Source organism: Lonchura striata, chromosome 1, assembly GCF_046129695.1.
Source record: "Lonchura striata isolate bLonStr1 chromosome 1, bLonStr1.mat, whole genome shotgun sequence".
NCBI lineage: Eukaryota > Metazoa > Chordata > Aves > Passeriformes > Estrildidae > Lonchura > Lonchura striata.
The window spans coordinates 27,934,655-27,957,483 of NC_134603.1; the positions used below are offsets into that span (position 1 = coordinate 27,934,655).

At 34.3% G+C, this 22,829-nt stretch overlaps 1 protein-coding gene across 12 annotated transcripts in view; it reads right to left on the reverse strand.

Moving 5' to 3' along the window:
* RALYL (RALY RNA binding protein like) overlaps positions 1 to 22,829 on the reverse strand; it is a 372,311-nt gene that overhangs the window by 233,790 nt on the left and 115,692 nt on the right. For 2 of the 12 annotated variants that reach the window (XM_077783049.1, XM_021550592.3), the window contains 2 exons: positions 21,229 to 21,304; positions 14,615 to 14,700 (listed from right to left, as the gene is read on the reverse strand). The exons of 5 other annotated variants lie outside the window; for them this stretch is intronic. Coding sequence is in view for 1 of the 7 variants with exons in the window: in XM_021550587.3 (XP_021406262.3) it covers positions 7,672 to 7,858 (187 nt within the window). In the remaining 6 variants the exon portion in view is untranslated. Of the gene's footprint in view, positions 1 to 7,671; positions 8,097 to 14,614; positions 14,701 to 21,228; positions 21,305 to 22,829 lie in introns of those variants that run through there. 5 more of the 12 variants (XM_021550594.3, XM_021550591.3, XM_077783045.1 and 2 more) reach the window with 4 other exon arrangements.

Consider the following 22,829-nt stretch of genomic DNA (forward strand, 5'->3'; position numbering starts at 1 on the left):
AATTACAAAAAAAAAAAAAAAAAAAGCCAAAAAATAAATAATTTACTTAATCCCAAGGGTCTAATCCTAACAAGAGTCATACATAGGAGTAGTTTTACTTTATTCTGAATAGAGACAATGAATAACTTTACTAGAGCAAATATTCCCAGGCAAATGTCTCAAGGATTAATTCCCAAATCTATAAAGACACCATGTTAAAAGCTCAGGTAGAGATGTTTTCTACATTTATATAATTTACATTTGAATACAATTACATAAAAATAAGCAATTTACCATAAAAGCTATGCTGGGAAATGGAAATAATTGCTAGGTTGTTTTTTTTTTCTCCATAAGTTATCAAAAAAAGCAATTTGAAATTGAGCAAAAAGGCAGATATAATCTCAGCTGTAAGTGTTGTGAAAACTGTTCAGTGAAAATTAAAATACTAGTTTGTGCTGCAGCTATAAATTACTAAACTAATTATCTAGTAGCAGGCATAACCGAATCATTCAAAGGAGTAATTAGCAATCAGACATAATGAGTACTGCTACTATTTCTTGTCATACTGTATTTAGCTTCTGTGCAGCCTAGAGGAACTGAATTATTTCCTACCCTTCTCGGAGGGCATTACTGCTATATTGAGTGCATCAGCCCATATTATTACTCCCAGTAGTTTAATTCTTCACTGGACTGCACAATTCTGGTTTCTCCTGTCAAAGTTTTGCCTGATCTCCTGGGTCCTTTTAGGCAGGTATCATCTTCACAGTTTCTTCCTTGGCATTAGTATACATGTAAACTGCAACGTAATCAAATTACATGGCTCTTTTATAATCTTTATCGTATTGCTGTCCCTGAATACATGACGCATCTTATAGATCATGTTTTCTATGGTTCTTGGATTTCATACACAATTTAAAACACATGAAAAACATGATGTTTCTCATAAAAACTACATATCCAGAGACTGTTGAGGGAAGTTACACTGATAATGACTTTTAAGAAGATGCAAACCCACATATTCTGTTGACCTAAGGTACATTTGGAGACCCCCTCCTTTTTCTTTTTATAGTGAGTTGAACACCTACATTTCACAACAAGGAATAAAAACTACAAAACAAGTGTTGCTTTTATCTGGAAAGAATACAGACTATCAATATTCCTCACTTAATACATTCTGTTTAGGATCTGTTTTAACTTTGTCTTTGAATGCAAAAGTTTATTTTCAGACAGAGAATCACAGAATTATAGAACATGCTGAGCTGGAGGGGACCTATCAGGATCACCAAGTACAAATCCTTGCTCTGCACAGGAAACCCCAAGAATCACACCAAGGTGTTGTAGAGTGTTATCTAAACACTTGAATTCTGTCAGGTTTGGTGCTGTGACCACTTCCCTAGGGAGCCTGTTTCAGTGGTAACTTGAAACACTGGCTGAAAATATTTCTCCTAATATCCAACTTAAACCTCCCTGACTCAGCTTCATGCCAGTTCCTTGAGCCCTGTCACTGGTCAAGAGAGTGAAGAGATCAGGACTTTCTCCTCCACTTCCCCTTGTGAGGATGCTGAAGACCACAATGAGGTCTCCCCTCAATCTCTTCTCTTAGCTGAACAAACCAAGTGACCTCATGTGTTATTGTCACCAGAGTCACATTACTGTTGGCCTCTAATTTTGCTCAGTTTTTATACATGCACATATGCAAAAATATATCAGAGAATATATCAGACAGATTCTGCCAACATCCTTGCCTTTTTGCAGCACAAGTCAAGGACCATCTGGAGGTGCTGATCATTTATGAAAACTGGTGAAAGCAGAATTCTGTAGTGAAGGGAGTGTTACTCTGATATAAGAATTCCAAAGCTGCAAATATTATAATTTAACATGTTAATATCAGACATAATGCTAAATAATACTGATAAATAATAAGTGATTAATTATCAATGAAAAAGTTTTCTGTCATCATCTGAGGCAAAATTTTATGACACCCTGAAGCAATTATCAAGGTTCTACCAGGTTTTAAGGTTTTTATGGAGTGACCAAGTCCTTACTTGTAGGGATCTGGTCTAATACCAAGCTGCCAAGGTTGAATTCCTTCCTATGAGTTGAAAAGATGGCAGCAATGCAGAAATCATTGGTACTGTTTTCCAAAAGATAGTTCCACACAAAATACAGTATAACTTCACTAATGGAGTATAATTCCACTATATGTGAAATATAGTATATCTCACATATCAGTGTGTGTAGACCCTGCTTCCTTAGACAACATTGGTTTTGTTTTGAACCTTGTTTGCTGCTGTGGTGGAAGGAAATGGAGAATTGCAAGGCAGGGTTATTGACCAGCCTGCCTGTGGAAGGGCTCTTTATCACATCAGATTGCTTGCTTAAATTTTTGCTTCTACAAAGGCCAGTATTTGGCAAATAATAATGTTGTCCATATTCATACAAACAGATTAACAAAATTTAATGCCAAATTAGCATTCCTGGCTGAGCAAACACTGACTGCAACACTAGGTCTGCTCCATTTAAAAAACAGATCAGGGATTTTATGAGTTGCATATCTACTTTTTAATCAGTATCCATGTGGCAGTAGTACTCCACTCTGAATAAAGTCTTTACTTGAGCCAAATCTTATTTTGTTCCATTTGTTTCCAGAATATGTTACTTTAATTTAAAAGGAATCCCACCCTTGAGAAACTGTTCAGCCTGCAACATCTACATATGAATATTAGCTGGTAAGTTGAAAAGAGTTTTTTGTATTTTCTTTTTGGTCAAGAACTCCTGCAAATACATTGTGTTCAAATGAAAGACCTCAGGAGTTTTGACAGCAGATTCCTTGCACTGTAACAATGGGTTACATGGCTTTTGACTGTAGATTTACATTGTGTTATTTGAATAGCATCTAAGATGTTAAGATACCCCAGTCCTGAAAACAGGCTATGAAGATGCATAGATAGAGTTCAAACTAAACCACATTATTAGCTTTGTTTATGAAACAAACATACTGCATTTAAGAAAATTGATAGTTTTAACTAGAATGTTATTAGTCATAGAAAGAAGAAATGTTGAATTCACATAATTTTCCTTCAATCAATTTTAAAAAAATGTATTTTTAGCAGGTTGCTGAAATTTCTCTTTAGCAAGACATTGCAATAAATAAACCAGCTTTAGAATTGTAAACTAACAATTTTTTATTTGGAATAATTATGAGTTCCATATTGCTATACATATCTTCAAGGAACATCATGAATTTAACCTCACTTGTATACTTTTGTTGCATTTCCAAGGAATCCACATTTTGCTTGCTGTTTAAAAAACCCAGCAATAAGGCAGAATTAGTAAATTATTAAGTTAAGGCTGATGCATAGCAAGACGTTTTAAATGGATCACAGTTGAAATTTGTGATTATATCTTACTAGTTCTCCTCATGGGACAGTTTTTGGAATTTGTGCAGCCATAAAAGCTAAGCCTTTATTCTCACCAGAATTTCACTTTATGTAATTCTTCTGTGGAATAATTTATCATTCTTAGTTGAAGTCAAACAGTCACTATAAAATCTAATATTCTTTCAAGAAATGTGAAGCTCTCTATTTTCTATTTTATTCATCTGCTCACTTCATCCTGCCTTCTCTTTTTGTTATCAAAAGAGGAATTAGGGCATTTTTATTCAAAATGCACATCACACAGATGGGTTAAAGCTTTTCCACTTTGATCTTATAAAAACCTCTGCAACTTCTTGATCAAAGAACTCCTTCCTAAGATCTGAGTTGTGCACCCGTGGGCTGTTTCACTGAAATTGGTGAGAATAGGGCTCTTCCCAGGAGCATATCTTGCAAGGCTGGCCTTGAACAAGTGGAGGTAGGGTACTGATGTTCACTAACTGCATTCATATTTCCCCTTTCCTGGCCATGGTTTCCTCATTATCAAGCTTTTCATATCTCGAACAACTGATGTTTCTACTATGCAATACCTACATGTCTTCACATTCTGCAAGTATGAAGATTTAATCAGTCTTTATCTCAATTTATTCTCCACATTTGCTATTAAAATTGGTTTCATTTCAGTCAAGTGATAATAGATTTCATACCTGACATCTGTGTCACAACATATTTCTAATCAATAAATATTTTTTCCTACTTTTGCTTATTTATTTGACAAAAGTCAGATGCATTAAGAAACATTACTTGCAATATAAATTTGGACAAACAGTACCCTGAAAAAAGTTTAAAAGATACCATAATTATACTTTACAAAATGTGCATACACAAAAATATGTAAAAGTTAAGAATTTTTTTTTAAATAATCAAAGTATTTTAGAAGAAGCAAGTTAAATAAAGAAATAATCTAGAAATTGCACAAGTTTTAGTTCTGATCTGCCTTTGTGATTTCAACAGTGCTGTTAGGCTTGACCTACGCCTCTTCATCCATTCTGGTCCTGCTGGCAAGATATCCTCCCTTAATTGTTCTGTTGCCTGTGGTGTCTCTTAATCCTGGAAATCATCAAATTACTATGGTTTATTGCACTCTAGATACATCTTTGTATAAAGAAAACCGTGAGGGCATAAATGGAAGTAAATGTTTCTGCTTAAATATTGTTCCTAAGTGTGAACTTCATTTTATACACTATTATTTCAAACATAGCCATAACCTTTATTCAAATAACAAATGGAACTCTGAGATTCATTAAAGCTGAACAAGACAAATGCTTCTTCTTTTCCTTTTCCATAATGCCAGCCAAGCTGTTGTTGGTTCTAACGTGCTGTGGATTCAGGCTAAATTTCATGTTAAAACCACAGGATCTCTTTCCAGATCCTATGTTACCACAATAATAGCGAAAAATCATTGTGATAAAACCATCTGTCTCAATTTCCATGGTAATTGTCTAACAAATCTTTAAATTTTTTCCAACCACTGACCACACAGGTCAGTTGGTAACCATTTTCTCATGACTTTCCAGGCATTTAACTGTGTTTTACATAAATATGTAAAACTCAGGTGGTAAGGTGCTCAGCCTTTCATTGAGAACAAACTGATCTTGGGTGTTTCAACACCCAAGAGGTTTGGGTACATGAAACCTGTGATTACATTGCTCTAAGAGCAACATACAAAAACTTAAGAGAGCAATCTTGGAAGTGTAATTCTTTCTAAGTTAAGTTCCCACTGCACACTTTTGTGGGGAAAAACAGAAGGCATAATTTGTTCCTTTGGAATGCAACTAGTCCTGTCCTATTGTTTCTGATAGCAGGAAGTTCAATGGAAGAAAACCATACTCTGAAGGGGATGGAAATGTTTTGGAGACCTTGTGCTATCCTGTGCTGGGTCTTAAGTTACATTACATACACAGGAAAGGTTTTATAGAACAGAAAATCATATGTTACATACACAGGAAAGGTTTTATAGAACAGAAAATCATACATACATACACAGGTTTTATAGAACAGAAGTCAGATAAAAGAACCACAAATTAATTATTTTCAATTTAAATAACTGACATAAGATATTTGGTGTTTTGGAAAAGTAACTTGACTACTTTGGTGGCAGATTTTAAGATGCATTTTCAAAGTTTCTGTAGAAATAATTTTCTAAATGCCATCAGGTTTTATTCTTTATTTAAATCTACAGGTCACATCTAATGTATCTTCCAGCAAATCAAGATAATAAAAAGAACAATAGAAGGCACTTTAAGAAATAAACATTTAAAAAAGCATCTGCATTTCTAAAGTCCTCCCATGGACTAAACTTAGCCATATGATTGCAGCTGAAAGCAGAATTGCTCTCAGGTTTTAAATATGTGGTTCTACTGACAAATACTGAAGGCAGAAATTATAACCACAGATATGCTTCAGCAGCCAGAGTCCAGTACATGTTTAAAGGCAGAATTTGCCTTTAAGAAGTGAAATAAAGGACAATTTAATAACATTCAAACATTACACCAAGAGTGCACAGTAGCAAAACTGTATCTAACAAATTTGAATCCAGATTTTTAAAGTGAAATATTTTTAGTATAAATATATATTGCATACTATGTAAGATCTCACAAAAGCTTTCTACTTGTCTAGATAAAGCTGATAATTTTTTTTTCTATTTTGGAACTATAAAGAATAGTTTTGCTATTCTGCAATGCTTATATTTTGAGTTAGTTAAAACAGATTACGGATGAACCTTGCAGCTATGAAGCAGAGTAGCATTTGAATCTACAGCCATTTCTCTTTGTGTTATTTTTAGTCTGTAAAAGTATGAACAGCAGGAAATATAATTTTTTCTTCCACAGTCATTTTTTTGAAAAAAATTCTCCCTAAGAGGTATAAAACTTCCATGCCATCAAGCTTCTATGCTGTCAGGATGAGAATACTATGCTTAATATGCAGAAACTCTGAAGTTTCTATCTTTGCATTCCTTCAAGCATGGTAAGTGCATTCTTTTCCAGGATGCGATTAAAATCTTAATAGATTGAAATCTATTATATTTAGAAATGAAGAGTCACATTCTATGGAAAACCCTATTTAATTTTATTTCAAATGCTGCATAAACAAAAATGCACATCTGCTATTTATATTCAATTTGAGAAAGAAACAGAAAAACTCACATGAAGAGTCTAGTTACTGTCATTTTATGATTTGATGACACTGCATTTGCTCTAGAACACAACTAAATCCAACTCCAAATACAACTATTCCTATTATCTAAAACATCATGAGAGCAGCATGGTGTCAAAGATTGACATCTACTTTTGCAAGTTCAACATTTGACTGCACTTTCATTTGGCTGAACAAAAGTATTGTAATGCATCCAATGTCTCATAACAACATGCAGATACATCAGACACTGCAGGAAAGCTCAGTGCACTTCATTAAACTATTGGCTTTCAACACCTTTCCCAACTTAAAATACTTCAAATAAAACATCTTTGTGTAGCTTTCCCATTTCAAAATGGATGATCACAATAAAAAAAAAAACAAAAACAAAAAACAAAAAAAACCACAAACAAACAAACAAAAAAAAAAAAAAAAAAACCAAAAACAAAACCAAAACCACAAATTCTTTAAACTCTTAGCTCTGATTTTAGCAGTCCTCAGGTTTTAAAAATTTCTCACAGCAGTCTTCAGGTTTTAAAAAGTAAATATTCAGTTCATATACATTTGTAGCAAATACAAAGCAAATACAGAAATTAAGTTAGTAATACTTCTAAATAGAAATATTCTATCCTTATTAATTGAAAACCTCAAATTACTACTGTGCTAGTAGAAATATTATACGGAAAACAATATGGTAAAACTAGAAAAAGTATGGGGTTTTTTTTTGTTGTTTGGAGCTTTTTTTGGCTTATTCCATAAAAGAGAAGGCAAAATTCTAGTTAAAGTCTTAGCATGTAAAAAAGCACGTCCCTAAAGGGAGGGTTCTGCATTGTTAACTTTACTAGAAGTTTTCTCTTAAAAATAGGACCAGAAATATCAAGGTTCCTATGCTAGAGAGTTTTGATTCCTTTTTCAAAGAATTTGATGAAATCAGAACAATATTCACAGAAAGAGCATTGAATAGCTTTGAGCTACTGACATGTACATCAATTTAGCAGTTCTTGCTGCAGCCATGCATTTCAGTGGCTGCCAGCCTCCATGGGATCTTGGCTTCCCTGGATAGGTTTAGCAAAAATGTATCAGAATTTTGCTGCAACAACATCACCATTATACAGCTTCTTACCATATCTTTGCCTTCTTTTGATACTGAGAGCATTCCAGAGGGGATCAAAGCTTGCACACAAGTAAGCTATTTTCAGGGACGCCAGTTCGGCATAAATCAAGGAAGCCGTCTCCAAGACAGTAAGGCTTGCTGGCAGAGATAGCAGTCTTGTATCTAATATAACATGTCTAGCATGGGCAAACATCATGGTGTGAAAGCTTCTGGAGACAAGTGTTATAATAGCTGTCTGCAGCACTGACTGCTGACAGAAAAAGAAAACAGTACAAAAAGAAGGAAAATGCAAATATTTTCCAAACTAAATAATCAAAGATGAACGGAGGGTAATTATGATTTTATTAATGGTGTTAGATTAGCCTAAGAACACCAGACAACATCTCTCTTGGAAAGCTATATTGATAGCTCAATTCTGGTAAGGGGAAAAGTGTTCAATTTTCGTCCCCAAAGGAAAAAAAAAAAAAAAAAACCAAAACATTTGTATACAATTTGACCTACTGGAAGTTTTGAAAATCATGGATTGTCTACTTGTCCTTGACCATAACTTCAGAATCCTATCTCCAGTGGACACTTCAAAGCTTGTTATAATAGCTCTTAGAGTAGTTTTAGAAGAGAATAGCTAAAGACTTGCTATTATTAGAACATGAGTTTAATTTTGCAGAAAGTTCAAGTATTGGATACATTAACCTGAAACATTAATCTGAAAGAGATGCTACATTAAAAAGCCCAGATCATTGCCCCTGGCAGTACTAGAATTAAAAAAGTTTTTATTAAGAAAATGACGTATCAATGTCATTTTGGTTTGTAAGAACTGAGAAATTAGTGAAAACTTCACATATACATGAATTTTAATTAAAGAACTGGGAATTGATATGCATAAAACACGTACAGACTTGCAGGACTTTTTTCTCAGAAAAAATAATCTGCACTCCATCCCCACATACACAAACAAGCAAACCTTCATATGTATGAACTTAATACTGCAGCCCTCTACAAGCTTTGTAGTTTGGATGTAGTTTTTTTAACTTTTATTTAATTTTTATAACTAACTCTAAAATTTGTGGGAAATTTCAAAGTAATAAATAACATAACTAGGACTGAGAATCTACTGAAAAATTCACCTCAAAATTGTTACTTTAATTTTCCATCTCTGAACAAATTACTATAGTTTAATTGAAATAAATGGAAAGATAGAAGTTAGAGTAATGTCTATAAAAAGGAATGCACTAACTACAATTGTCAGAAGTTAGTTACTCCAAAATATTCAAATCACAGAACATTAGATATGCACAGTTTATTATAAATATATTACATTTGAAATATTGAAATCTCTCTCCTTTCATGAATCATTAACAATCACAGATTTTTACTGACAATCTAACTGGATTTTTAGGTCTTATGGCTGGAAGGAAATATTAGAAAGTTGAAACTTTGGAAAAAGTAACAGTTTAAAGTTTTACAGTTTGAAAATACATAGTATTTTGAGTGTTGAAATCGGGCAAAGCTGCAGTTTTCACCCACAGTGATTGATTTTTCGAGTCCTATCTTCAATAAAGCACACACATCATTCATGAATGTGGCAGACATTCAAGGTCTGAATCCTGTCTGGGTTGACCTACAGGGATCTTCTTACTCCTTGATCTGTTTTATTCATAGCTTTACACAAAATATAGATTGTTCACCTCTCCTCATCTAAAATTTCCAGCCATATGCTAAAACCAGGAGATAACATTATGGCACTAGGTAATATTGCATTTAAAATCTGTTGCCATCTCTAACTACTGGGAGGGCTTATCAGTTACATTGAAAGGAAGAGCCCTCCAAGTTATATTTCTAATGTGGGCTTCATGTGACCTCTGTTTCTTATAGATTTTCCTCCAAGGCAACACTAGCAGAACGGCAATGGGTGCTGTGTAAAGAACTTCAGCAATCTGACTTCCAAGAGATTGCTTATAGCTGAAGCAAAAATGTACCTGAGTCAGCTAATTTGAACACAGGGTGGTTAAAAAACACCATATGCCAACTAAAAAGTACCATTTTGAAGAGTACTCATTATTACTAAAATTGTTGATACTAAGTATTAGTATTTGTATTAGTATTAGTAGTATTGAATTAATGCAATAGAAAAGCAGGTAGATCAGTATCACAGAGCAGAAACTACCACAAGCTTTGAAGAAGTCAACCTGTTTACAAAGGAGTCAATCCTGAAATCACTTGTCACACATGGATTTCTCCACTCAGAGTATGCACAATATTTTGAGAAGTACAAAATGTGCATTTTGAGAAGTACAAAATATGCATTTTGGGAATGGTAAAGTGTCACTCATTTAATACTTACGAATAAAAAGTAAGCAGGGAAATGTAAATATTACAGGAAAATTTTTAAGTTTGTTACCTTTTAACTGTTTTGTCAATGACCATTACTCCCAGTTTACTTAAGGAATTGAAATAGCTGCAATCTTTCAGATGAAATTCAGTGAGTTAAATTTACCATTAAATAATAGACCAAGAATGAACATATAGTTCATTGCATTATTTCACCTGACTCCTTTTTGCTCCCTTTTATAAAAAGACAGCTCCCCTATGCCAGCAGACTAAATACCAAATTGTCAGAACTGTAAAAATTCAGTCTCCCATCTTCAGTCCACACACGTATTGGTTTATACAGCTACTAATTAATTTGGAGTGCAAATGCTCATTTGTAATTGATACAGTAGCCTGCTCTTCTAGAAAATTTGTGCAACCATGATACATACTGTCAGCTACTCACATGATACAGCCATGTGCCATTGACTATTGCAGAAAAATAGTTAAAATTATTGGGGGATTAATATCAGCCACAATTCCTAATGCCTCTATATAGATTGACCTAGCCCCTATTTTTTCTCTTCTCAGCTTTGGACAACATCAGCCACTACTTAATATTAAGAACAGAATATCAGACTAATATTTGTTACTTGTATACATTAATATTTATTTCTAAACTTAAACATTTTTAATCATTACACAGACAGATTTTTTTAGGGATTAATTAGAGATTGAGAAGGACAAGCTGAGTAAAGCACACTAATGATGATCCACAGAGCATTATTTTGGCATTATGCCCTAAATCTCTTTGCTGAAAGAAATAAAAACAATGAAGTAATGGTCTGAAAGCTGTTCTCCCTTGAGAACAGAGCAAAAACCTCAGCTGAAACAGAAATTAATATTTAATAAAGCAAGTACCGAAATCTTAACTGCTGAAACTAATTATTAGGAAGTTTTTGCTATAGCTTATGACAGTTGGAGCCCATTATAGAAACATTAAAATACTCAATATTAATAAACTAAGCAATATTTTTTCCAAGTTATAACCTTTGAAATTAGATGCTGATTATTTCATGTCCTCTTTGTGTCAGAAATAAGATGATATAAAACATATAAAGACCGGAACAGGACCCACTGAAAATGAAATAAATCTGTTAACATAAAAAGACACAGATGAATGCCTGTGGTCTCCTTAAATTAGGGTTTGAAAAGAACTTCTAAAAAACTGAAGACATGTCAAATATTTAAAAGTTTCAATGGGTTTGTGTTTGGGTTTTAATTTTAGAAAAAGGAAATTTCTTATAAATATAAAAAAAAATATGAAGATATAAAACAGCTGTAAGAAAGTTTCAGTACTGAAAGTACTTATTCAGTACGGAATAAGTTACATAGAATAGGATTTCTGGATGCTTTTTTGAATTTTGTATTAAAAGTTTATTTCAAGTGCAAGTTTTACTTAATCATCAATTTAGGGTATTTTTATATTTATGAATTTCTAGGCACGTGAAACAGTTTAGTAACACAATTCATTGGGCTGAATGGGACCAAATTTCCAGAAATGCAGTCTTAGAAACCCTTTAATTTTAAACTTGTCAAAGTTTTCTAAATCCCTGATAAAACACTACACACTGAATATTTGTACAGTTCCCTATGTAAGTAAATAAAAGCAAAACAATGAATATCTGTGGAATCATGCTCATCAAAAAAACTAAGTAGCAAACTCATATAAAAAACAATACTCTGAAGTTATTAACAATCTGTAATTGTCTTGATTTATGAAATCAGGAGCCAAGTTCAATGGGCATCAGAAGGGCTGGGGTAAAAATTGAAACAATTCTCTCTTCCCCAGGCAGTCCCTTACTTCACAAGGGAAAAAAAAAAAAAAGAAAACGGTACTTACAAACAAAATATTTTCCAGTGAACTTTAGCAGCTTTTAATAACACTTTGACGAAGTTATTGCTAATTTTTTTTAATAACTCAATTTCATGAAAGAAACACTGTGTATAAATTATAGGTGAGGCTGTTCCTCAAGTTTTCCACCTTTCTGTAATCCTTGACATCATGTCAATGAACATTATTTTCAAGTCTGATAAGCTATTGCAGTGGTTATTAGTGTTGTACTTTAAATATTCCAAAACTGTTTAGGATAATGGCCCGCTATACACTGCCCATTGTCCATGCATATGTGTTTCATCCTTTCACAGAACATGAAACAGGAAGAATTTAAACACTGGGTTGAATCATTCTTGTTTGGACTTACAACACTTTTCCCCATCCCCAGACCCCAAGCTGCAGGCCCAGATTTTGATCACCTGCTTGGAAAACACAGAACACTTTGAAAGAAGAGTTTATCAGGTCATGATGGAGATAAATTTACTTTCCCTTAATTTACCAAAACTGAGTGGATACATTAAACATTCCAACCAAAATAAGAAGACCCTGGCCAACCAAGGGATTTTCATAGGGAGATTACTTTCTAATTATCAATATCCTTTTAATTTAAGTAAGCAAAACACTCTCAGAAATAATGTATTTCATTATCATAATTATGGCTTGTAGAAAAAACATGCAGTGACACCACTGAGTTGATACTTGAAAAAAATTTATTACTATCTAGGCAATCAGCAAGTAAACAAAGAAAACAGACATTGAAACCTGAAACAGAATTACCTAGGTGCATGATTTCCCAGAATTCTAACATGAGTCATAAATACCAAGAATTTACATTACAGGCCCTCATATTTTTGAGAGCTGGTTGCTCCCACAACCCATCAGGATTACTTGCCACTTCATGCTTTCCATCACCTCATGCAGGAAAGGAAGTGTCAGGCTCCGAAAACCAACTAAGTAATGGAATTCTGCTCAAAACAGAGCAAGTGCATGCTAAGGTATAAGTCTACTCTTTTTTTTAAGTATTATAATTTGAGAAGGAAAAAAAAATAACTGTCAAGAAGTTAGTCCAGTATCCCAAGAATATCGTGAATGTTCCAATTGCTGTTGTATCTGATAGATGAACATATTATCCTCTGCTGCTGTGTCCCTGATCTTAAATACTCTATATGCTAACACTCTAAAACTTAGCTGCTCATTAACTGATGCCATTTTTCACTTATTCAAGTCAACCTAAGATGCTACACTACAGCTGAAGCACAGCTGACCTTCAGACCTCCTCTCCAAATGCTTAACTCAACCACCACACTGTTCATAATCACAGCAGATGGTTATGGGCTTAATATGCACATATGAACTTAATAAGGTCTGTTCTCTGCTCCAAAGGAAATGGAAATGGAAATGTATCAAGGTCATTTGCTCTCCAGTGTGAGCAGGTGTGGGGGGGGTGAAGGCAGCAGCACTGGAGGGAACAAGGATGAGAGAAAAGCTGGAGGCAGAATAAGAAAAGACGTCCTTGCCATGGTGGCCCAGTCCTTCTGTACTGCTGATTCTGCATTGGTAGCTATTGGAAACTGAGACATGCTGTTGCTGCTGATTCCAGTCTCTAATTTATTTATTTTTTAAAGTTACTGCACTCCTATGATTACTAGTTTGTTAATTTATTCATAATAATGTAATAATTGATAGTGATTAATAGTGTGGCAGATAATTGGTGTAGTTTAACCCCAGAAAACAAATAAGTATCACATAGATGCTCATTCACTGACCTCCAGCTGGAGCGATATAGGGAGGAGAATCAGGAGAAAAAGGAATGGCTCATGTGTTGAGATAAGAACTGTTTAATAACTGAAACAAAGTAGAACATAGTAATAATTATAATGATGATGATAATGGTGGTGGTGATGATGATGATAATAATAATAATAATAATAATAATAATAATAATAATGATAATAGTGATTGTACTGATAGCAATGAATAAGAGAGATGACTGATGCCAAGACAATCCTCACACAAAGATTGGCCCTTCCTGGACAACTCCCAGCAATGCATTTACTGAACATTCTATGGTATGGAATTCTTTGGTTAGCTCAGCTCAGCTGTCCTGGCCGTGCTCCCTCCCAGCTCCTTGTGCCCCTGTTCACTGGCAGAGCACAGGAAACTGAAATGTCCTAGATTTAGAGTAAACACTTCTCAGCAAAACCTAAAACATCAGTGTGTTATCAACATAATTCTCATCCTAAATTCAAAACACAACATTGTACCAGCTACTAAGAAGAAAATTAACTCTCTCCCAGCTGAAACCAGGATAATAGTCATCATAAAAACTGTCTCCATTTCTACTAAATGAAAAGTCCTTTTAATTTAGCACATGTAATGCAGCAGCTGTCTCAAACAGCTTTAAACAAAAGTTAATTTTAAATTAAATTTTAAACTTAATTTAAATTAAAAAAAAATTTAAAATGCATCCAACCTTCCCTCAAGTAATTTTTATTTCTCACCTAACCTTTTAAATATGTTTTTTATTGTTTCCTTTGTACATTAGCTTTACCAGCTCATAGAGATACTGGAATATGAAGCAGCAATTATATTAATGAATACAGATCACCCTCTACACTGGATAATGAACATAATACTGAATATTGCAGTATGTTTCATCATTATAACAAATAATTAAATATCCATTTAGTCAGTGTAAATGTTGCTTGATTTCAGATTTATGTCAAGAGAAGCCTAGTTTATACTTACTAGCATCTGGCAAATCTGAGAAATCCGAAGACAGGTGGTTGTCTTAAATATCCTTAAAACACTTGTGTAAACGAAGACCTGTGCAGCTGTGAAGTACAACAGCATAAGCTTAAGAAGTGGAGTCATGGAAGAGGATATTAGTCATGTTGATTAAATTAATGGTATATGAAGTTTGGTAATCATCTTTCCAAGATTAGTTAATTAGCTACTTCCAGGCAAGTTGTGAATTGCTGTATCACAGTTTTATGGATAAAACCCCATTTTTAGATAAGTATATTCTTAATCCTTCAGAATCACCAAATGCCTGGAAGGATGAAACCTTCTTTATTTTCTCCCGCGCTCCCTCTCTCGTGCCCTTCCTTCCTTCCTCCCTTCCTTCCTTCCTTCCTTCCTTCCTTCCTTCCTTCCTTCCTTCCTTCCTTCCTTCCTTCCTTCCTTCCTTCCTTCCTTCCTTCCTTCCTTCCTTCCTTCCTTCCTTCCTTCCTTCCTTCCTTCCTTCCTTCCTTCCTTCCTTCCTTCCTCTCTCCCACTTTCACTTTCGCTTTCTTTTTTAAACACAATTTGTAACACCTGAAATCTGTTTAAGGAATGAGTTAATAAGAAAACGTAGAATAATTCTGTTAAATTTCAATGCAAACATCCTGTTAAAATGGTAAGTACAAAGGTAGGGAGTGGAATGGGGGAAAAATTCTCATGCCAACATCCAGTGTGATAAAAGAAAGGTCTAATACATAGGAAGAAAACAGGTTTTAAGGAGAGCAAATAAAAGCAACCAAAGAACTTTTGCCCACAGAAGAAAAATATAAGTCAATATAACTGCATGTAGTTCCATACAAACATGTTCAAAACCCTGAAGCTGAAGAATAGTTTTTTTTCTCTTCAGGTAAAGGAAAAGAAATGGACAGATTTTCTCCTAAATTGATACTTGCAGTGCAAAACATAGGCAACCAGAAACAAAAGAGGAAATAAGAAAGGAATAGCTTTGGAAGTTAAGTAAGATAAGGACAAGTATGGGTAAAATAACACCACTGTTTGCTCCTTTTTGGTCCTTGACAGAGTCTGCCTCTTAACTCCATCTTTGATGGTGAACCAAGTTAACATATCTGATCCAAAGAATCAATTTTTTCAAATCATAGAATCATTAAATCAATATTTGGATTTAATTAATCCAGATCATTAAGTCAACATTTTAGTTTGGACTGGGCTACTCATCTAACTGGGATGGAAATAAAACTGTATTCCAAAACCCTTTCATATTTCTAGTATCTTGGTAAAAATTAAAAGCTTGATAGCTTCATTAAACATTAAATTTAATGACCCATCATCCTAAATCAAATTGGAGTGTTTCTGGAATGCTATTGTATGACTTTTTTTTTTTTTTCTGAAAATGCTTTTCTTTTATTCTAGTTATAATTTCTTGGATCAATATTTTGGCTTAGGGGCAAGTTTTTGGTAGTGGGAGTGGGCTGCCAGGGAGAATTCTGTGAGAGGACACCAGATGCTTTCCCCATATTGGACAGACTCTGGGGCAGCTACTACCTCACAGTCTGAATAGTCTGAATACCATGTCAAACAGCAACATATGAGCTCATAAAGGAGCTTTGGTCATCTCCACATTAGTATTTACCAGATTACTGAAGGACCTAGAACTAATTTGTCTGGAAATAGTTACATTAGAGAATGAAGGGAATGATGGAAAAATATGTTTTATCTAGTTGATAAATTTGGGATTGGCTATTCCATATCCTAGAGAAATCTCCCTACAGGAAAGTCAGAAAAGAATTAGACTCTCATGCACACTGGACTTGAAGCAAAAAATGCTTTGAGTTAGAAAAAAACAAAACCAACCCACACAGATTTTTACTTTTTGTATTCATGAAGAGGTGAACTCTAGATGAGCTGCCTAGCTCATCTAAAAGTTGGAATTCTGGCAGTGCTTGTATATTGGAAAAGTGTATCTGCGGGATGGAGGGGGTGGAAATCAGTGCTGGATGATTTGGACTGATGGGACCTGATGGGTTTATGAGACCATGAAATAGCAACAAAGATATTACTAGTGAGATTTTACAGTGCTTAAGGTAAGATATACTGGGAGAATCACAGTACTGCCTCCCCAAATGTGCTTTCTTATCTCTTCCCTTGTGAAAGTCCTGATACTCATGTGATTTCATACAATGAAATTTCAGAAGATTCAAGATTTCACCCTTTGGGGATTTGAGGTTTTGATCACATCTTTCTGAAACACCTCATTGCTTGGTGCTTCAAAGCTGCTGTCTGTCAAGGAAAAGCTACGAAAAGTCTGAGACCAGTCAAAAGCATAGGACTATAGCAGCTCCTGCTTTGGTGAATTTGTGCTGATGGATAACCATACCTCATAGTCTGCATTTCACAAACCAAGGCATTGAAAAAGTCTTTGTCACTACTTTTTTTGTTATACAATGTAAGTTTAAATTTCTTAACCAGTCTGGACCTACGTACCATAATTTGGTGTCTGGGTGAAAATTGGTCATCATTAGTGACACTGTGTGCTGGGTATTTTAAAATAGATCTATGATATAAGCAGGGTAAGATTTCTCCACAGTGTTGTCAGTTAATAGCTGTGACTCAGTGATATTTTTTAAACTCCTCAAGTGATATAGATCCAATCCATTTAGAGACTTCATTTTTCATGAAGTCTAGCATCTTCAACAGTCCATAAAATATCTTTATGAAGTTTGGCAACAGTGTTATGCACAAACTGAAAGCTAGAGAGTTTCACTTTGTCAGATTCAGTGATGTGGCAGATTTATGTATAGAAGAGAAAAAAGGACAGCTGCTATCTTCCTCTCCATATAATATTGTTTATTAAAATTATAAACGTGTATAAAGTCTCCTCAGTAATCAGCTTGCACTGTCCTCTGACTCAGAGGAAAATTAAAATCTGTATATATGCACTTCTCATCCCCACAAGATTATCTTGATTAATTTTGAATCTTCTTGCTCCTTTGTCATACATGACAAAAGCTGGTAATTTAGGGAGGATATACCTTTAGGAGTTCTATCCTCTCCTAATGTACTTGGTTTATTCCACTGTTATCTTTAAAACCTTTAAATAAGCATCTCTGTGCTATAACTTAGCACAGTCAGGAGATAGAGAAGACATTAAATACATACAAAAAGTAACCTAATCTGAAGCACATCAGGTCTCACCTTGCTTCTATATTGCAAGGTCCAAATAAAATTGCTTTACTGATTTATACCAATGGCTTTTCTGTTCCAGTAGCCAAGAATAGCTAATAGCAGATATTTCTGGAAAAAAAAATATAATGTCCATCATTATATTGGGCTACTATATTTCCATTTAATTGTTTCATTTCAGAAAATACACTAGTTAGACATATTTTGTGTGCCATGGCTTTAATCTAAAATTCTTATTGATCAGACCCCTATATTGTAAAGAAAAAATTCTGTTTAAAAGAAGTTTTTATAGAAATGAAAATTATGGGTTTCATTTTATGTCCCTCACTTCTAAACAAAAGTCAGAGAATGGTCAAATGCAGAAGGGATCTTTAGAGGTCATCTTGTCCAAGACCCTAATATCAGTGAAATAAGAGGATTTTTTCTTCTCTATATGAGCTTTCTTTCTCCTTTATATATTTTCTCTATATATTTTCTTCCTCATCTCTCTTCCCTCCTCTGAAGAGAGAAAACACTCAAAAAATAATAACAGCATTTCTTATCCTGTCTTAGATTAAGCGAAATGCTTTCTCTAATAAATGCCATGATGTCATGGTACTTTAAGACCAAGGACCTCTCTTGTTCCTCCACTTGTGCAGGCATTATTCATATTTATTATGACTGTTTCAGTAACCTCCATACTGACTATGAATTTCTAATGAAAATGTGATATTTGTCCAAGAATGCCTTTCTAAAGCTTTTGATTATTTCAGCTTAATAGAATTCATCCTCCAAATATAGTGAGCTTATTTAGGATCAATACAATTAAGATAAAAATGTAAGAACGGGATTTGATAATAATTTCTGTCCTTTCTGCTCTAGCTGGCTAATCCTAGAAATGGGAAAAAAACAAAAATGCCTAAGGCCTAAGTTATACTCACTCTGTGAAATTAAGTCATTTGTTAATACCATTTTATTGCATTGGTTTCTCTCTACTGTAGAGCAATGCTGAGAGTAGTCAAGTTTTTGTATTTCTTTAGATGAATAAATATAGAACATATATACTTATATGGTTAAATTGTCTATACAAGACTACACAATTTTGTGAAAATATTTTAAGATCAGACTTTTATTACACAGTAATTTTTTGTTTAGTTTAAGAGCAGAAGATAGAAGTGCAAAAGGCCAGCGAAAAATAATTAATTCCTTACATCTATGATCGAGACATTATACAGAAGGCATGCAAGACAGATTTATGCTGAAATTTATCCCTTTCTCATCACAGTTAGACATCTGACTGTTCACTTTTTTATAAGTCTTTCTTTTTTTTTTTTCCAAACTTTTTTTTAAGTTATAGGAAACTATATCTTTCCACCTTCTGACAGTAGAGATTATACCAATAAAAAAGAGTAGATTTTTTATTTGAAAATTTGCCACAGGCAAATGTTGCTCTACCAGTGATTTTAACTTCTTATTGTTTGCAGGTTTCACTTTTCTGTAGTTTACACACAGCCTTATTATGCTGATCTGGTTTAATAGACTTTAACACTTTCAAGGTTGCTTTTCCCTCATTAATGAGTTCAGCAAGGTCCAGTCAAAGACCTTAGAGAGGTCAATAAGGACATTTGTATGTTTCTCATCATTTTTCATGGAAAAAGAAGGATTTTTTAAATTATTCTAATGAAATAAAAATGCACCAATAACTACAGGTATTTAGAATTGCTTTATTAGCACACTTGGAAAGCAAATCTTTAATTCAAATGTTCACCACTGTCCATTCATTTGGAGGAAGAAATGATGGCATTGACCTCTTAGTAAGTTATGCAATATATTAAGACTCTTGAGCCAGCAAGCAGAGCAGCAGACACAGCTGCTTGTTCTACAGCCTATATTGCATTTTATGATAATCATCATGATTACTGGTTTTGCAGTGCATTATAGTTGTAAGAAAATACTTTGAGAACTGATTACAAAGATAAAATCTTCCTAAAATGTCTATTCTTAAAGTACACATTCACATAGAAGATAGCTTGGTTTTAAAGGTACTAAAGTTTAGAGGGAAAAAACTGAACATCAGAATTTAACAATAATTTCTAGTTGAACAGGATCCCATGATCTAACAATGTGCAAACATGAGTTGTCACCAGCACAGAGAAATCAATAGAGGCTACCACTCAATAGATAACAAAATATCAGTCACAGTTTCCTTCCTGACCCAGTTTGAAAGGTAAACATATCAAAGCATGGATGGTGCCCTTCACAAGGATATGTGAACATGTACTGCATTTTCAGCTGTGTAGAAATAGGGCCATGCCCTGGCCTAACTTTCCTCCAGCTGCTCTGAAGTACTGCTTTGGCACCACAGACCCTGATCCTGGCAGGCAGCAAGGCTGAGGATCCCTCCCTGGGAAAAGGGCTCTGCTCTCATGCTGGCCTGGGCTGTCTTGCACCACACTATGATATTTGTGCTGCTGACATCCAAACAGCAGCATGAGCAATTCTTTACTGTCTGTAGCCTCCTAGATGTTCGCTGCCTAAAAATCTGTGACTAATAGATGAGTAATTAAATTCTGTGTTCCTAATGATTATGTGTTCAGGTTATGGATTGATTGATCATGGTAGGATAGCCTGGGAGGATTCATCCAAAAAAATGGCCACCAGTATAGCATTGGTAAAAATGTCATTGACCAGCAATATCTTGTATAAATGTCTATGGATGATATCTAATTTCATCTACCCTCTGTGGTTCCCAAAGCATGCAGGATTCATGGAGCAACACTCATGTCATACTTGATCAATTACTTCAGAACAAATCACAAAGGTATAATGTGTGACATTTCCTAGAATATCTGAAAATACCACTATTATAAAAAACACTAAATCTATTATTCAGGTGTCTTTTCTCATTTATTTGGACTGTCCCACTTAAAAACTACATCCCAGCTTCTCTAAATGAGCCAAAAGATTTACCTCATTGAAACAATGAGCAGTCTGGGGAAAGAAATTTTGTGTCCAGAGTAGCTTGTTTCTGAAAGTTCATGTTGTGACACAGGGAAAATTTGTTCATAGAGAACCAAAAAGTTCTGTTTCTATATAAGGAAGACCCTGTAATAAAGATCAGATATGATCTCATGGAGAAGCACTTGTTCTGCTGAAAAGCAATGCCTTCTGGCCTAGAGGTTTTGCTGTAGCTGCAGCACTTCAGTCAGCTTTTATAGAAGACAGAGCATCTCCAATTCCCTTGTCAGAGAGCTCTCAGAAGTCACGAAGTCCAAGTGGCTTCCTGGGAGCAGAACGAGATTTCTGCTAACAAATTCAGCTCAATGTATGTATGGTTGTTATAAAAGCACAACAAGAACCTTACAGTGCCAGAAAAGCCTCAGGTACAAGTGAGTGTATTCCCCAGTTATCATTTTACCTCCAAAAGATGTTTGAACGAGCTGCTCTGTAAGGCATACCTGGGATTATTTCTCAGCACCAAATTGGTAGCTTGTATCAATACTCGCTATTTGTGGAGAGTTCTCTAAAAACACACTGTGGGTAGAGAAGAAAAAAGATAGTCATAAAATAAGAACCAGGTTGTGTATGTAGAGTTTTATATTTTGGATTGAAGAAAACCTGTAATTAGTTCTTAAAACTCATATCTGCATAACTGAAATATACAAAGAAAGTCACACTGAACAGAGTGGAATATCCTCAATGCTGTAAGTTCTGAGAAAGTCACTGTACCAGTCAAAGGACTATTAATTTTAACAGCATACAGTGTGATAGTCCAAGGTTATCTGACCTAAAATGAGAAATAGATATAGGTAGCTTTAAAAACAAGCAGGAAAATGATGACATATTGGAAGAAATAGACTGCAGCTACAAGACCTTGGACTGTCACCTCATTAGGTTTCAAAGTGTCAGAGGCAGCCAGGATCAATACCTGAGTGACAGACCAACATGGAAAATTATTTGGATGTTTCAGAAGTGTGCTGGAGCTTCAATAAGCGGTTTAGAGTCTTCAGATTCTATTTTTAAACAGATTCTAAAGCAGAACATACATAATTTAAAAAAATTATTCTCATATTTAGCCCTCCTTAATAAGTGACTGTACCACTTTCTTCCATTCCAAAGTACACTAGCATAAACAGCTGTCTTTGGATGGATTTCAAATGCTATTTATACTTAAACCTCAAGCACTAACATAATTCAGATATAATGCTTCAATAAGACTGAAATAAGTTAATACCTCTGATGTGGGAAGGTTTAGATTTCCAGTAGAAGTAACTTCTGTTTAAAAGTTTTCCAAAACCAATCAGTATTTAAAAAAATCACATAATATAATATTCCTTCATTAAAGATAATAATTTAGAAAATCTGTTTGAAGTTTTATTTTAATTTCCAGAAGCTTGAACTTAGAGTGCTGATTGCCCTAGACAAACTATAGAGACAGAAAACATGTTATTTCTTCCACTTTCTATATTTTGGCATCTAAATAAAGGACAACAAAGGAAAAAACAGATTACTAATTAAGACCTTTCTGTCTTAAACAACAGCTTATGCTAAAGCAGGTGCAACTGCCACATTATAGGGGTCCTTTTGCTTGACTACAACAGCTTAGGATTCACAAAAGTTTATTTAAAAAATCATAATGCAGTGTTGTTTGCCTGGAACCAATTAAAATTATGGACATAAATCCATAAATTTAAGGTGAAGAAGTGTATCTCACCATCAATTCATATGTAGGTTATTGCACACAAAATTTAAGATGCGAGCTGGTACCCTTTTCCAGGAATGAATAAATTTTAGATTAATAAGGTTTGAGATAGAGACAGCTCTTATCTAGGGTGCAGAGTTTTCAATCCTGAGTTAAAATTCCATAAAGACTGTTAAAATGCATTCTGCAAAATGATGAAGAATGGCCATTACCTTGAAGAGACCTTCTGATGTTCTCCTACTTGTTTCCAGAAGCAATTGTGAAATGCAAGGGTCATAAGAAGACACAAGTATTTGAATTTCTACATAAACCCAAGCAGAAGCCTTCATTGTTGATTTCACTGTCTATATCCAAGAC